The 16,689-nt window shown below is 48.5% G+C and overlaps 1 protein-coding gene across 1 annotated transcript in view; it reads right to left on the bottom strand.

The window, feature by feature from the left end:
• The window catches only part of pde10a (phosphodiesterase 10A), a 484,537-nt gene that overhangs the window by 260,668 nt on the left and 207,180 nt on the right, over positions 1-16,689 (bottom strand). The window contains exon 6 of the mRNA XM_078557603.1: positions 5,007-5,141. Coding sequence (XP_078413729.1) covers positions 5,007-5,141 — 135 coding nt within the window. The remainder of the gene's footprint in view (positions 1-5,006; positions 5,142-16,689) is intronic.

The following is a 16,689-nucleotide window of genomic DNA, read 5'->3' as shown; positions in this document are numbered from 1 at the left end:
TCCCTGGAAACCGTGCACATACCTGCAGGATGCGTTTCTGGTGGTCACACACCAGCTGCACATTCAGCAAATGGAATCCCTTGTGGTTGATGTAGTTCACCGTGTATTGTGATGGAGATCTGAGCACCACATGAGTGTAGTCGATTGCACCCTGAACCTGTGGGAAATTCGAGATCTGACCGAATCTAATCATTCTTGCTGTCCTCATCCCGGGCTAAATGCACAAAGTTGTGTGCCCTCACAAAGATGGCATCCATGATCTCATGGATGCATTTGTGGGTGGAGGCTTGAGAGATCCCACAGAGGTCACCTGTGGAGCCCTGAAAGGAGCCACCGGCATAGAAATTGAGCGCCATGGTCACTTTCACATCCGCTGGCAGTGGGTGCCCTCCATGTCCTGAGCACCAAATCCTGCAGTAAATGGCAGATTTGAGCGACCAGTTCCCCAGACATGTACGGTCTTCGGCGACACTGGTTCCTGGTCATCTGCAGGAATGATAGGCGGCATCTATAGATGCTGGGTGTCGCTAGACACCGACCAGCGATGGCTCGCTGTGGCTCTTGGGTGTCGTGTGCGGGAGCCCCAGCCGCCATTTCTTCCTGAGGTTGCTGCTCCTGCTTCTGCGCGGCCAAGAGCCTCAGTCACTCTCTCCTCCGTCGTCTTTGCTCTCTGTAGGCCATCAGGCATACAGCTAGTTCATTAGGCTCCATGATCCTGATGTAGTCCTCCTGCTGGATGGAAGAGAGAGACACATGTTTAGCATGGGTGTACTAAGAAGCTGTCCTAGTTGAGTGTGAAGGCCCCTTAATGATTCCTGGAGAGTGCTGGCCACCACTTGGGTGGCCAGAGATTAGTGTGCTGCATGGGCGCCCGAAACCTCACCACCTCCACCCCAGCCCACCTGACTGATTGGCGGCAGATTTGCTCATTGGACTGCATGCTGGGCTCTCAGCTCAGGCGCAGGCATTCTCCTAACCTGCACTGCAAGGCTGCACTGTTAGCTTGAACCATGGGGGGTACTGGTCCAAACCAGGATGCTGACATCGCAAGGGGCTGTGAGCACCTCCAGCAGTGACTGCTCCATGGCCAGCTTTAGCAAGGAGATTGTACAACGTGTGCAGTCATTCCAATTGTTCTGCAGTCCACTAAAACGCTCATGAATTTGCAGTATGAGCCAGTTAGGGCAGGTGAAAAGCTTTGGAGCACTTGGTGGCACTTTGATGCCTCTGCATTGCTTGAGTGGGCAGATAAGCTCGAAGCCTGACTCTGCGCCTGAACTGTCTGAGTTGCAGAGGAATAGTCACTTTATACTCGCCCGTCCTATCCCCCGCCCCGAATGCTTGTGCGTTATATTCAACAGCAGGCCCTTTCCCCCCAAGTCGCCTCAACGGCAGGGCTGCCCTGGCTACTGTTCCCCCGCCCCCCAACAAGTTGTCTCAATGGCAGGGCTGCCCCTGCCCCCCCTGCCACCGCATCCCCCCCTCACAAGTTGCCTCAACAGCAGAGCTGCTCTTGCCTCCTCCCACCCGTCACAAGTCACCCCCATGGCAGGGCTTTGCTCGCCCCCACCCCTCCCACCCCACCTCACATGTTGCTTTCACTCCGTATCGTCCCAAACCCCCCTCATTACATATGCATTCTCAGGAAACACGCCATTTCCATGGTGGGTGGGCTCTCATTCACCTGCCACGCCATCACCGCCGTAGAGGCCCCCTGTGATGCTCCCTATCCCCGCTCTGGCCACAGGAGGGGCAACAACATTACCATTCCGGTTTGACAGGCGATGGCAGCGGTGCCAATGCTGCACAGAAGAGGTTGGACATCCAATACAGATAGATGATGAATGATCTTATCCGTGCAGCCAGGGTATGGCAACCATCTTATCACCCTATACTCACACACTCAATGGCATCTCACTCGCCGCCAGCTCAAGGGACATCACCACCCAGTCTCACACACATACCCTCACATGTTAATCTGGCCTCATCTCCTCCGGAGACCGCCTCCTCAGCCCTCACCATCTTGTGGCCATTTGCACAGATCAACATGTGCCCCCATACATACCCTGAGATACCCTCCTTCCCCAGCACAGCTCTCATCCTGCAGCCTCTTCCCTTGCCTGAGGCCACTTCTCCCCGTTCCCCAAGCAATACCTTGCCCTGCAGCCATTGAAAATTCACCCACATATGGCTCACCTGGTAGATAGAGAACTATCCATGAGCCTCCTAAAAGTGATGGTGGTGCTGTCTGTGAAGCCTGGCGCTGATGACTGCGAGTGCTGATCGAAGCAAGGTAGTGACACAACTCACTGGGGGTATTGCGCTTTAATATCAAGCCCCACTGCTCCCTGGGCCGCGACAAATGTGATAAGTTTGACCAAATCACCAGATTGCTGCAATTTTACCTAACTGTTTAATTTGGGCTAACAGAATATGAGCACCAGATTTGAAAACTTAATAAGTAAATAATTGTTTATTGAACAAATTGTCTTTAACTAGCGGCAAAAGAGAGAAATATGAACTGCTAACTTCTAACACTATAACTTAAACTCTACCCCCTTCTTAAATCCCAATACACACACACACTCACAAGACACACAAAAACATGAATTTTAAGGGTGAGGTAAAAGAGTTCAAAAGCACCAATTCCAGACTACAGGATTCGATGGGTCGATTTTGATCAAAGTCTTCCAAATTCCTTTCAGTTCTTGTTGATGACACGAGGTGGTCTTCCAGCACTTTCAGTATTTAGTTCACTGGTTGAGCACTTGCCTTTCAATGTCTCTAGCAGTTATTTTTCCCCTTTGCCTCTTGACAAGGGTTTTCAGAGAGCGCAGGTTATAGAGATATGAGGAGAGAAAGCCAGCTAGCTATTATTGTAGAATTACTGGAATCTTCCACACATAGGAGAGAAAGGTTTTAGGTCTTTTTCCTTTAAGGCTAGGAGCTATTCAGCACTGCTCTCATATAAAACCCTGTCATCCGGTCAGGAGCCAATCAAAATGCTGTTGCCAGGCAACTCCCTTGATCCAGGACTCCTTTCCAGCACCATTTTGTCCAACCTGGCACACTCTGTTCTGGGACATAGCAACATTGTATATTCCTCATCCTGTTCCAGTGAACATGTCTTTCAACTGCAGCCCTGGTAGTTTTTAAAGCCACAGTCCATTTCTTAAAACCACAGTCCCAGAGAAATAAAGAAAAATAAGATATGTTTCTTACATGCCTCCACTCCTAGGAAGGATGAAATGTCATTTCAAAAATGCGTTTTATCACAAGGTATGTGACACATGGACAAAACACGAGACTTACATTCATCCATTCTTCTTCTCCCTTATACAATCTTAAGCATTTCTTACCCCTTATGTGCTATTGTGAAACACATCAGCGTGTTTTCCCACCAACGTGGGCAGGCAATCTAATGGGTGTGGAATGAGTCAGGCAGGCTGGCCTTATAATGGTATGTTGATGTATTACAAAGAGGTTCCTGACATCTGATAGTGGGAAACACGGCCCACCATTGGCAGGCTGAGCAGACAATCAAAAACTGGTTTCACGCCGTTGTAAAACCGATCGCACCATATTGTCCGCTCATGCCACCGAACATGCCCGATGCCGACGGGCATGGAAAATCCTGGCCAGTAAGTTTAAAAAAAGCCCTCTGCTGGACTGCTTTGATTGACAGGCCATCTGGTGAATGTTAAAAAACCCATCTGGTTGTGCAGTTTCAATAATGTTATTTGTTGATATTTTCCCAAGGGCTATTATTATGCTATTATGAATGTTTGACTGATTTTCAAAAACTACAAATCTCTCAGCAGGGGTTTCTGAATTTACAAGTTGGTTGACGGTTTAAATAGGGTATTAAAGGATTAGCTGTCTTTGATGTGAGGTCTGAATAGAATTTTGTTTGTTTTTATAAGCAATTAGACATTATGGTATGGGGGGTGAGGCATTGTGAGGGGTGATGACCGGAGGGCCTAACACCTTCTAAAACAACTGAGGTGGGCCTTCTAACCAGCCCATCTTTGCACTCGCCTGCCCCCATGGGCACCTAGGATCTGCATCCAGGGTTGGCAGGCCCAACTCGTTCACCACCAACCTCTAAACCGCCTCCCTCCTCTGCCTCCATGGAGTGAAAATTGGATCTAACAGGACCCTTTAAACTGAAGCAAGTGTGCTGAGTCAGGAAATTTCCTGACTCAAACTACCCAGCTCGATAGCGAAAATCTGGCCAATTATGTCCCATTGACATGCATATGCCAGCAGGGGTCACTGATGAGTGATTATTCATAGATTCTTGGTTGATTACTAGCAACTGTAATGCCATCACCATTGCTTCTGCTGAGGTGAACTGATTCAGCAAACTTGGGATCAAACCTGGGACTTGTGTGGTCTGAATGGCTCAGTTCTACATACGACACGGCACATTTGCCCAGTGTGCATTTGGAAGCTGGAAGAAACAGTAAATTTAACAAACTTTGACTAGACAAGAAGATTATTGAACACATTTTGATGAAATTCAAAAAAAGGAAAATGGGATGCGCCTGTGTCTTACACAAGAAACAAATGGTAAAAGTTATGTTGCATTCATTTGTTTCCAAGTTTGAAGTAATTAAAGCTAAGATTTTAATGAAAATCCTTTTATAATGCAAATGATAACCAAGTAATTTAAAGTAGGGTTGGTGCCTTTCAGTTGCAAAGTCAAATGTAATGTGGTGTTCACAGGGCTTACACCTTTCAGGCCAGCTGAAGACCTAATCACCACTCTTTTCCATGGTGCTGCTCTTGAATGACTTAACAGGGCGAGGGGCCAACTTCATGTCAGTAATAAAACTTATGAGTACATATTTTCCTCCATTAGATGGGATAGAGGAATAAATTAAAATGTTGTCCTAGAGATTCCTTTCCCTTTAACAGTACATTATTTCTAATAGCGCAAAACTCAAATTAACATCAATGTGAAATAGAAAATACAAGAGCTATCTTGTCATTTTCATTCTTACCTCATAAAGGTCTGGTACTAACAGCGTTTTCCTGAACTTAGCTACATATGATGCTATCGTAAGGCCATATGGTTCAGCAGGAACAGGACTCTGTTGTTGGTCTTTAAATCCCATTGGTGTAAACAAGCACAATGACTGGTGGAATAAAACAAAACAAATCAGACACTACCGATTATACCTGTTTAATCAAGCAATAATGCATGAATGGTATGCTGAAATCAGCAAATTTTTTATTGCATTTTTCACCACCAGTGTTTTATTGTGGAATGTGAGTTTATTTTCAATCATAAAGTCAAAGGAGCATTCCATGGCAATTCTGAGTGCCAAGGTTCTGTGAAATAAATTTACACTTCAATGGAATACAATGGTTCAATATCACTACAGTTTAAATGATGATAAATATTATTTAATAATTAATTTAATTATTAATTTAATTCACCATATTGAACAGTACCAGTGGTTAGAATTTTATCAGCCCATTGGAAATTCGTTGGGAGGAAGAAGTGGCAGGAAAATTGTGGCAAAACAAGTCGGGAAGGAAACCAGGTGTTTTTAAGTCGCAAGGGGATATTCCCAGCAACTCTGCCATCCACCGACTGCAGTGAAAACCATTTTACCATGCTGTAATTTTTTCCACCTTCTGTGTAGGGTGTCTGCCAGCTGCATCGAGGTGCCCTCCAAGTGGCTTCCAAAGATGGGGGAAGTTGGGAGTTGAGGGAGGTGGTTTGGCCTTGGTTTTCTAAGTCTCAATATCCTGAAGAAGGGGTCACTGGTAGCAATGGCCACTCCCACAGCCCTGATGCTACTGCTTGAGGGGGTTACAGCTCCAAACACAGGAACCTACCTGGCCCCAGTACAGAAATGTTTTTCCATTTACCTGCAAGGGCGCCTCAATATGAAGGCGTCTTCTATTCTCATTGCAGCCTCAGCAGAGACCACCTCTATCGGTGACATTGCCAAAGCTGCAGGGCTGTTAGCCCTGTGATTGGACCAGCAACTTGGAGAGGCAGGCGTCCCCCTGTCCACCTTACAGTGGTGGCCACTTAAGAAGTTTCCACCAAGAAGGTTGCCATCACAGCCCCTCTGCCCTCCCACATTGGCACAGGACACATATTGGGTGGAATTTTCCATGCCTGCTGGCGGCGGGTGTGGTAGGTGACATGAGCAGACAATATGGTGCAATCAGTTTCATGACAATGGGAAGGAAGGTCGCGATTGTCCACTCAGCCTGCCAAAGGCGAGCCACATTTCCTGCCATCAGTCACCTCATTGTAATACATCAGCATATCATTATCAGGCCATCCCACCAGGCTCTTGCACCCCCGTTGGATCGTCCATCCACGTTGGTGGGAAAGCACGCTGATGTGTTTCACAACAGCACAGAGGCAATGTGCACTTGGAGGCCTGCACTTTGGGTGAACTGGAGGTGAGTTCACAGCAACAAGTTTGCCAGGGTCGCCTGTTGCTTTGCAGGCTTCAGGGGTGCCAGAGGGTCGGGGTTAAGTGCTAAACCTGCTGAACTGGTGGTGGGAGGTTGGGGGGGCGGGGGGGGGGGGGGGGGGGGGGTGGTCCGGTCAGGGGGCAAATGCAGCTCTGCCTCTGAGGCGACTTTTGAGGGTGAGGTGGAGCGGGGGGCAAGTGCAGCCTTGCCGTTGAGGCGACTGGTGGCGGGGGTGGTGGTGGTTAAGCGGAGCCCTGCCATTGAACCTTGAACAAGCATTCAGGGTTGGGAGGTGTAGGGTGTGCGGGGGAAGTGGCCACGCATTCGGGAAACATGTATAAAGTGACCATTCCTCTGCAGCTGACAGTTCAGGCACAGCCACATTGATATGATTGGGTCGGACTCCTAGCTTATCAGCCCACTCAAGCAATGTAGAGGCATCAAAGTGCCACCAAGTTCTGCAGAGCTCCCCCATCCCCGACACAGACTGCAAATTCATGAGCACTTTAGTGGACTGCAGAGCAGTTGGGCTGCACACATTGTACAATCTCCTTGCTAAAGCTGATTATATAGCAGTCACTGCTGGAGGCGCTCACAGCCTCTTGCAATGTCAACATCCCGGTTTGGACCAGTCTCTCCCATGGTTCAAACTAACAGGGCAGCCATGCAGCGCACTAATCTCTGGCCATCCAAGTGGTGACCAGCACTATCCAGGAAATGTTAAGGGGTCGTCACACTTGACCAGGACAGGTTCTTAGTACACCCATGTTAACCACCTGTCTCTCTCATCCTGCAGGAGGAGTACATCAGGATCATGGAGCCTGGTGAACTAGCTATACGCCTGATGGTCTACAGAGTGTGAAGAACACGGAGGAGAGAGCGACTGAGGCTCCTGGCTGCGCAGAGGCAGGAGCAGCAACCTCAGGAAGAAGGGGCAGCTGGGGCTCCAGCACATGCTGCCCAAGAGCCACAGCGAGCCGTCGCTCGTCGGCACCTAGTGACACCCAGCATCTATAGACACCACCTTTCATTCCTGCAGATGACCGAGAAGTAGTGTCGCCAAAGACTGCGCATGTCTAGGGAACTGGTCGCTCACATCTACTGAAGGATTTGGCGCCACGGGGACATGGAGGGCATTCACTGCCAGTGGATGTGAAAGCGACCACAGCGGTCAATTTCTATGCCAGTGGCTCCTTTCAGGGCTCCACAGGTAACTTCTGTGGGATCTCTCAAGCCTCCACCCACGAATGCACCCATGAGGTCATGGATGTCATTTTCACAAGGGGACCAAACTTTGTGCATTTTGCCCGGGACCACTACAGCCAGGATACAAGAGCAATTGGATTTGCCCAGATCCCAGGTTTCCCACAGGTGCAGGGTGTGATTGACTGCACTCATGTGGCGCTCAGGTCTCCATTGCTACACTCGTGGACTACATCAACTGCAGGGGATTCCATTTGCTGAATGTGCATCTGGTGTGCAACCACCACAAACGCATCCTGCAGGTGTGCACACAATTTCCAGGGAGTGTGCACAACGCCTACATCCTCAGTCGGTCACAGATCCCTGGAGTCTTCCAAGGTCCACAGAGGCTGCAGGGATGGCTCCTTGGGGACAAGGGCAACCCGCAGAGGCCGTGGCTGATGACAACCGTGCAGTGGCATCAGACTACAGCAAAGCGACGGTATAATGAGGCTCATGATGCAACTCACAACTTGGTGGAGTAGAACATTGGGATGCTGAAGGTGAGGTTCCAGTGCCTGGACCAGTCTGGTGGAGCCTTGCAATGCAGCCAACAGAGGGTGTCACGCAAGGTTGTTGTCTGCTGTGCCCTTTACAACCTGGCGCTCCAACGGGGAGACGAGCTGGCTGGGGAGGAGATGGAGGAGCTGGAGGCCTCCTCCGATGAGGACGACGCTGAAAAATATGACGCTGAGGAGGTCCTTAAGGGCGACAATGACGGGGATGAGGCTCTCGGACTGGCTAGACACGGCAGGGGCGCTCGGGAGGCCCTCAAAGCTGCTAGATTTGTGGAGGATGATGACGACATGCAGTGAGGTGACCTCATAGTTACTCACATCGCATTTGTGAACGTTTTGACTCATCTGGCTTATGGCATCCGAATACCCTCTGTGAGAATGCTCCTGTCATGGAGGCATGGTGGAGGCCCTAATAATCACTTGATTGCAGGAGGATAATGACAATATGCATTGAGGACACTCCATAAATCTTCACACAGCCTCTGAGAATGTCTGACTCCTGGCTGGCTGAGGGCAGCTCGCTTGCGCTCCATGGTCAGGGTCATATCATAGAGACGCAGCCATGAAACTTTAGAAGCATCTGAGGCTTTGTCTGCCTTCAGTGCCTGAGCCCTTCAGGAGCTGGAGCACAGCATCAAGGGTCACAGCTGTTGAAGAGATGGGGCCAGCCCCTCCATAAAGGTGCTGAGAGCACACCGAGATAATAAGAGAACTCTTTGGCGCCTGCCCACAACATTCTGGCAGCAATGACAAGCACCACCGAGATTCAGGTATCAGTAACGTCTTCAGGGAGTGTGAGGCCGGACCATCACTTTGGTCTGAAGGCTGCACAAAGCGCAGGGAAGAGGCCTTGGACTGAGGAACCTGCCTTTATCTTGTGCAGAAAGGTTTCACATCTGAGTGACAAGAACACTGCTCATTAGAACAAGGAGTTATAGGCAGGGAGATGTTCTTGGGAGTTATTGACAATAGCGTACTAATGTGCACCTAATTCTCCTTAACTGTCCCAACCCTGCCGCATGGTCTTGGTGCTCACCGAACATCCACAGTGGAAGTGGAGGCAGCTTGCTGACTGCGACGCCCTGTCTGTGATGACTTTGGCGGGCGTCCTCTGGAGGGCTGAGGCTTGGAAGGCTCCAACCTGCTTTCAGGGTCCTGCTGTGTGGCAGTGGCACCCTCCTCGGCCTGTGGAGCTAGATCTGTTGAGGTCACAGGAAGAGGGGAGACGGATGGGCCGGGTAACTGGAGGGAGATCAAGCTGCCCTGCACCCCTCTTACGTATACACTGTTGAAGGCCAACTATGGCATCAGCGATGGAGTTCAGCCCATGGAGCAGTGCAGGAATGACATCCTGGATCAAGGTCTCCATGGTAGCCGCCATCCTACCAGTGTTGACCTCGGTGCGTTGGCATGCCAGCGCTATCACCTCAGACTGAAGGCAGGCAGACTCCTCCATCGTGCCTTGTCATCTGATGAGTGCAGTGGACATCCCTTCCTGATGTTCCCAAGCTTGCCTTTGCAGCTCCAGCAACTGTGATATGACCAAGTCCAGAGGTTCGTCATTTGACTCGGACTCAGCAATGTTCTGGCCTCCAGCAGTCCTCTGAGTGCCAGACACTTGGGAAGTCCCTGCTGTGGATCAGACATTGCGATGTACTCACCAGATTATGATCCCGGGGCTACTCTAAAGTTAGGTCCCACTGAGATGCATGTCTCTGCGCTGGTGGAAGATGTGGATGAGTGCTGTGATGAAACTTTAGGGAGGGACCCTCCAGATTCCTCTTCAGAGGTTTCTTCAGGGCTTGATTGGAGGCCCTGGATCATGGACTCTGCCGGCTGTTTGGCAGATGTGCCTGCGAAAGCAAGGGGAGATAACTAGTGCATGGCAGTGGCCTGTGAAAGAGGGCACACCACTCACAGCATGGTTGTCTGTTGGATGTTGCACTGCTGGATCCTCACTTGGTGGAGCAGTCAGCACCTCACCGTCAGCACAGGACTGGTCCGGATCCTCGAAGGTCAGCTGGATGGCTCTGTTTTCAAAGTCCATGAGGACCTTGATTTTGGGCATTCTGCCACCGGTCTGCAATCTCACTCTCTTGTCTGCCAGCTTGTCCTGCATGGATAGAGATGGAGAAAATGTAAGCAGAACGCCTGCCAGGCCAGATGACAAGTATGCCTGGCCTGTGTGAGTGTTGAGTGGTCCCATGGACAGGATGAGGACAATGACAGTGAGCATGAGAGAGTGAATGATGATGTCCCTTGAACTGGCAGTGAGTGCGGGCCCTGTGGTTGTGTGATGGGTTTGTGAGTGTGAGAGTTGAGTGATGAGTTGAGTGAAGTACCCTGGTGGAATGGGGGAGATAATTCATCCTCTTGTGGCAATGGGTGGCTGTCCTTTTATGCAGGGCGTTGGCACTGACCACCACTGCCACCACCTCCCAAGCCAGGTTAGTGCTGTTGTTGCCCATCCTGCTGCCAGAGCGGGGGTAGAGGACATCCCGGCAGGCCTCCACGGCATCCAAAAGTCACTTGAGAGACGTGTTGCTGAATCTGGCGGCTGCCGTCTTCCTCAGGTTCAGGGCCATGTCTTCTGTTCAGCAGTGGTGAGCTGGAAGCACTGAGATGTGTGCTTGTGGCTGGATTTTAAACAGGGGGCTCGGTGTGATGCAGCAGCAGGGTGATGGTGGGTGGGCGAATGAGAGTCCGCCCGCCATGGAAATGGCGTGTTTCCTGGGAGTGCATAAATAATGAGGTAGGTTCGGGATGGTACGGCGTGAAAACCTGCCATCACGGCCGGTGAGTAAAATGTCGTTTTACCCGCCCACTAATGCACTTAGTGCAAATTTGGGAAAATTCCGTCCATTGAGTCCGGGTGTCTGAATTTACATTGTAGCGGCAAAATCCCCATCAATGTTTTTATGATTTAAGATTATTTGTTCTCAACATATTAGAAAAATAATACAAGTAGAAGAGAGTTTCAAAGAAGTGATATCTGAAAGATTAGGTAGGAACACAGGAAGGGACATAAGGAACAGTAATGGGCCATTCAGGCCCTCATGTTGTTTCTGTTATCCAGTTGGATTATGGCTTCGCATTAAGAGCTCATGAAGTAATTACATCATTTCAATCCCTCATTAATGTCCTGTAACAGATGATGGATTATGTTTTATGTTATGTGTAACAGCATCATTGTCGTAATAGCAATGACAGTATAAATAAATTATGGTCAAAGAAAAAAACCTGAAAGTTGAAAACATACTCCCCACTTGGTAGAGTTTACTAGCATATCCATTTTGTAACATAATATATTCTCAAGTTAAGCAGCAAATATTGATATGCATGTGCAAATTGCAGTTCAGCATTTCTATAACTCTGTTGTACTTTTATTAAAAAGAAATAGATCATTCATTAATAATGGAGCAAATTGGACAGTGACTTTGGCAGTCTGTACATGTACAGTTAAACACAGAAATCTGGAAGTTGTCTGAATTACCCAGCTCCTCCACTGGGTTTGGTATACTAGTACTTCAACAATAAACTTGGCATTGTAATCCATGCAAGGCTGTGAAGTTACCCACTAGTTACCCACTAAATGCGCCTGAGTGAGAGTTGGTGCATTCATGCGGAAGTGCATTTTTAATGATCTGATCAGTCTTAAGAACCTCTCCGGCACTGAAAATTGAATTTTACAGGTGTGGTCCTCATTCTCTCAACTTATTATCAGTGTTGGAAATTTAAAAGATTAAAATTATGATATTTAACATTTTTATTCTGTCTTCTTTATGCCTCCTTCCCGCTCTTCAATTTCCATACATGATTTAGATCTAATTTACACTTCCTGCATATCTCAGTGAAGGTTCTTCAATCTGTTTGGATGAAGAGACACGCTGTTGCTTGCCCTGCTCAAACAAGCTACAGATTCCTTGTGAAGAGTGCCATGCTGGATCAGATGCCTGATGACAGTAAGTTTCCACTCAAAAGATTGCAAAAAGTCTGTCCGCGTATGAATGGCAAGTTCTGTCCTTTGCCACTAACCACAAAATCTGGGCAACTGTCATTTTAACTACCAACTATGGGGTGTATCCACTGTAGACACTCTATTCAGTAAAACCTGGATCAACACCAGGAGACACTCTTTCTGTTAACTGCTAAAGTTATTTTTGTGAACCCAGCTCAATCCTGTGGTTCCCTAACTTCCACCCTCATCCCATTCCCAGAGATATTGTTTCTCTGGCTGGTCGGTCTCCAGGACATTTAATATTAAGTCAGCCTAAAATCTGCCATGGGACACATGTTTTCCACCCATCAGGGTATGACTTCAAGGCCTGGACTCAGAACGGAGTAAACTTCCCATCAACACTTCTGGGCAGTTCAATGATGTACTCTACCAGTCAATTGTCCAAAAGTCACAAGTTAGCCCTGATCTCATTTCTACAGGCCAAAGAAAAAAATATAAAAACTTACTGATTTTCTTAATGCATAACAAATGAGCATATGAGCATAGTGGTTTAATATAAATTTTATTTGAAATTTTAGTTCTGCATAAATTTCCCATCTACAATGTCTGATTTTCTGTTGTCAACCTTATTAGCATACTTCTCTGTCAACTCGAAGTATGCCCATATTTATAATGGAAATAACCTACATAAACGCTCTGAGGGAGTCTTACGGACTTGAAACGTTAACTGTTTCTCTCTCCACAGATGCTGCCAGACCTGCTGAGTTTTTCCAGCAGTTTCTGTTTTATATGACATAAACACATCATCTTTCAGAGGCTGCTAGATGGCTTTCCTCACTAATAACAAAATGCTTTCTGAACATTTTTTTCCATTATCTTGTTAGTAGTTGTCAAAGGGCTAAGACTTCACTCTATATTTTTAGCAAATATATAAATATCAGCATGGTTAATTTATAAAATCTTTAAAACTGGGCAAAGGCCTTTAAAATGACTGAAGCTATGATTGGCTATGACTCAAGCAAAAGGAATTACTGGCCTTCAGAATAGCAGTAACCTCATTGCTAAAGAGGTGCTAATGCCCCTGCAGAGATAGAATCCCAAGGAATTGTACAAAGACCCTTTACATTTCTAAGGCCAGGCCCTGGCGAATGGAGATGATCCGTCTGCAAGGTCAAAAGGACCCTGAAAGTTCTGTTGGACTTATTAATGGTTGATACATTAAGCATCTCAAAAATCCAGGTATGGAATAGACAACCTTTATCCAAACCAAGTTGGAGAAGTGGGAGTCATGTCACAAGATAACACTCCCCTGTCCCGCCCTGTCAGCTGCTAGAACCTGTAATATTGCCTTGTGGAGCTGAAAAAAACTCAGACTGCCATTTTCCATCTAGCAGGCAGCAGCGGGAAAAGGGCACTGTCCAGGTTTTTGAATATCTAAATTCGCACCCACGCTGTTTTCTACTGGAACTTTTGTACCAGCGCCTACAATACTAATTCATCCCTTTGGGCCCATCTCATCGTGAAAATCATCTCTACTGAAAAGGTGAATTATCCAGCATCAGTTTTCAACTCTGAAAGAATACACCATTGGACTTTGATTCTGGATCCTGGACTCACATGAAACAATAATTCTTATCTCTCTGTGGTCTTTGCCCTGTACCTCTTTCTTCCCCTTATCCCCCTTTTGTTGTACGAATGTACCGGGAGCTACCTAGCAACACTGCGTCCCATGTTTTGAATGTGTGTAAAATAAACTAATTCTTTTAGTTCATCCTAGCTCAACTTTGCTGTGGGATTATTAATAAAGAATTGGATCACACCAAAACTGAGGGGTTGGGAAAACACACCACCACTTATAAAGGGGGGAAATAAAAATCAAAAACCGCCTTTCTGTTTGGGGACGGGAAAGGGAAATTAAAAGTCAAAAAACACCTGAAAATGACTGGTGGGATTTAATGGTCGTGGGCCTGTCCACTGGTTGGTGGGAGGGTAGCAATCCTGCTGTGGCCATTTCCAGGCACTCTGATGGGATTAAGTCTCAATTAGACAGTCTACTGCCTGTCAACGGGGTTCCTGTGGCCTACAGAGCGCATGTCCCACCTCCAAGAGCAGTTGGCCAGACATAGGCCATCAGTGCCACTGGGAGTCGCTGGCCACTGCCGGTACTGCAGTAGGCCCTAGGCGAAGGATTGTCATTGTAACCCTGGAAGACAGCTAAGTGGGGCAGGCTCTCATGGGGGCAGTCAGGCAGGTCCTGGCAAAGGGGTGGGGGGGTGGTCATTGTAAATGGCGGGGGGGGTTCATCCTGCAGTCTTCGCTGTTTGCGGGTCCCTCTGATGGGCACAGGATGTCAGAACAGGAGGCACACTCACCAGGCCTGTGCTCCAGGGTATGCCTGCATGGTGTGGCCCCTCTCCTGCCGCTTAAGGGCCACATTTGGCTTTTATCTTTGAGTGGCTATAGAACAGACAAGTAGAGACCTGGTATCAGGCTATCCACCTGGTGTATGGAGAAAGCCATGCACAAGAAAAAGAATAGAAAATTAAGAATTTGAAAGAAAATAGAGCTGTGCCATTATATGGGGCACACTTTCCCAAATAATTGGACAGCTTTACTATTGCACAAATTTAGTCAATCTGCTGTTTGTGACACACTTCACATGTGCTACTCCAAAATTAAATTGCTCCCACCACCACTACCAGCAGTAATGCACAACACCCAGTACTTCATCCTGGTGTTACTTAGGTCAAAGTGTACTCTCCAAAAAAACTTACAATTTTAAAAGGAGGATAGCCTACAATGTATTGACTCGGAGGACCGTTGTCACGCAGAACATCAATACTGAACATGGTAGGCAGGAGGGCAGGTCGGCGGGGCAGTCGGCCCTGCGGTTTTCCGACGAGTAACTTGCTGCCCTCCTGGAGGAAGTGGCAGCATGCCGTGATATTCTTGTCCCCAGGGACTGGAGGAGGAGGCCCCCCACCTCACCAAAAATGCCTGGGAGGATGTGGCATCCAGGGTCAGCTTCCATGATGTGGTGAGGTGCAGTGCCGCAAGCACTTCAATGACCTCCTGCGATCGGGAAGGGCGAGTACCGGGTTGGCATGGGTCATTTAGCACAGCAGTTAGGACCTGACGTTGGCGCACGAGCTGCTTGTCGTCTCTGCAGGCTCCTCTCAGGGTACTCTGGATGAGGGCAGCAGCTCCTCTGCCCCTCTGCCAGTGACTGTGGCATCCAATGAGGCTGCAGCGACTGGGGAGATGCCAGCCGTGCCATTGGCTGCTCCCTCCCAAGCAAGGCCAGCACAGGCTCCATGGGTCAAAGGACACCCACCAAGGTCATCAAGGCCTACAGGACAGCAGAGTGAGCAGGCTGTCTCCAATGCCAGTGACAGCGAAGGGGGAGCACCCAGACATAAGCACCCGTAAATGCAAACTTAGAGCACCTTAGGCACAACACGGGCTTATCACTGGTGATTTTTTTTTGCCCCATTTTTAAGTTAGTTATTAGTAGGTGTGATGGAGAACACCTTGCCATTTAATTTGTTTTATGTATGCCAGACACCACACTATTAAATGTGTTTGTCTCAGGATGTAAGCGTCTTGGGAGCTGCCTGGATACCTTGCACAGACTTGCAGAATCTGTGTCCTACGGTCACACATCACTTGCACTTTGATGGAGTGGAATCCCTTCCTGTTGACTGAGGCACCCGGCTCACCCGCTAAGGTCTTGATGACCACATGTGTGCAGTCGATAGCACCCTGGATGCAAGGGAACCCAGCAATCGCTGTAAAGCCTCTGGCTCGCTCTGTCTGCCTGGCCTTGTCCCTGCGGTAGTGAATCAAAGTCAGTGCACGCCTGAACAGACCATCTGTCACCAGCTTGACACAACTGTGGACAGCTGATTGGGAGACTCCACAAAAATCACCCACCAGCCCCTGGAAAGAGCTGGAGGCATAGAAGTTGAGGGCCACCATGACCTTCAGCGCCACTGGCATGGGGTGTCCACCCACACAGTTGGAGCTGATCTCAGGGCCAATCATCTGACAGATGGAGGTCACTGTCTCCCTTGAAAGGCAGAGCCTCCTTCGGCATTGCACCTCAGACACATTGATGTAGCTGCATCGCCGCCTGTAAACCCTGGCAGCAGGATAGTGGTGTCTTCTGCAGCCCCTTCTGCCTTGGACTTCCTGTTGGCCCTGCGCCCCTTGTGCCTGCACCTGTCCTCCCACAGGTCGCTTCCCTGGAGACTGAATAGGGACACCTGGCCTCTTCCCACTTCTGGCCCTCTCTTCTTCCTCAGAGGAGATGCCTCCAGCGGTGACCACAATCCCCATTCCCAGGGTAAGGGAATGCTGTCTGATACCTGGAAGGCCCCAAGTGTTATGACTCTTCCAGAGTCCTGAAGTAAAGCATGTTATTTCTGTCAAAGCAGCTCTGAAGCAAATTGAAGTTGTCCTGTTCATACAAGCAAGCAGCAGTAAGTTATAATCTAAATACAAACAACACACATTAGCGAGCCC

The sequence above is a fragment of the Cetorhinus maximus genome, chromosome 14 (assembly GCF_964194155.1).
Source record: "Cetorhinus maximus chromosome 14, sCetMax3.hap1.1, whole genome shotgun sequence".
Lineage (NCBI taxonomy): Eukaryota > Metazoa > Chordata > Chondrichthyes > Lamniformes > Cetorhinidae > Cetorhinus > Cetorhinus maximus.
Note: the sequence above shows the minus strand (reverse complement) of the source record. Positions and strands in the feature narration are given on the sequence as shown.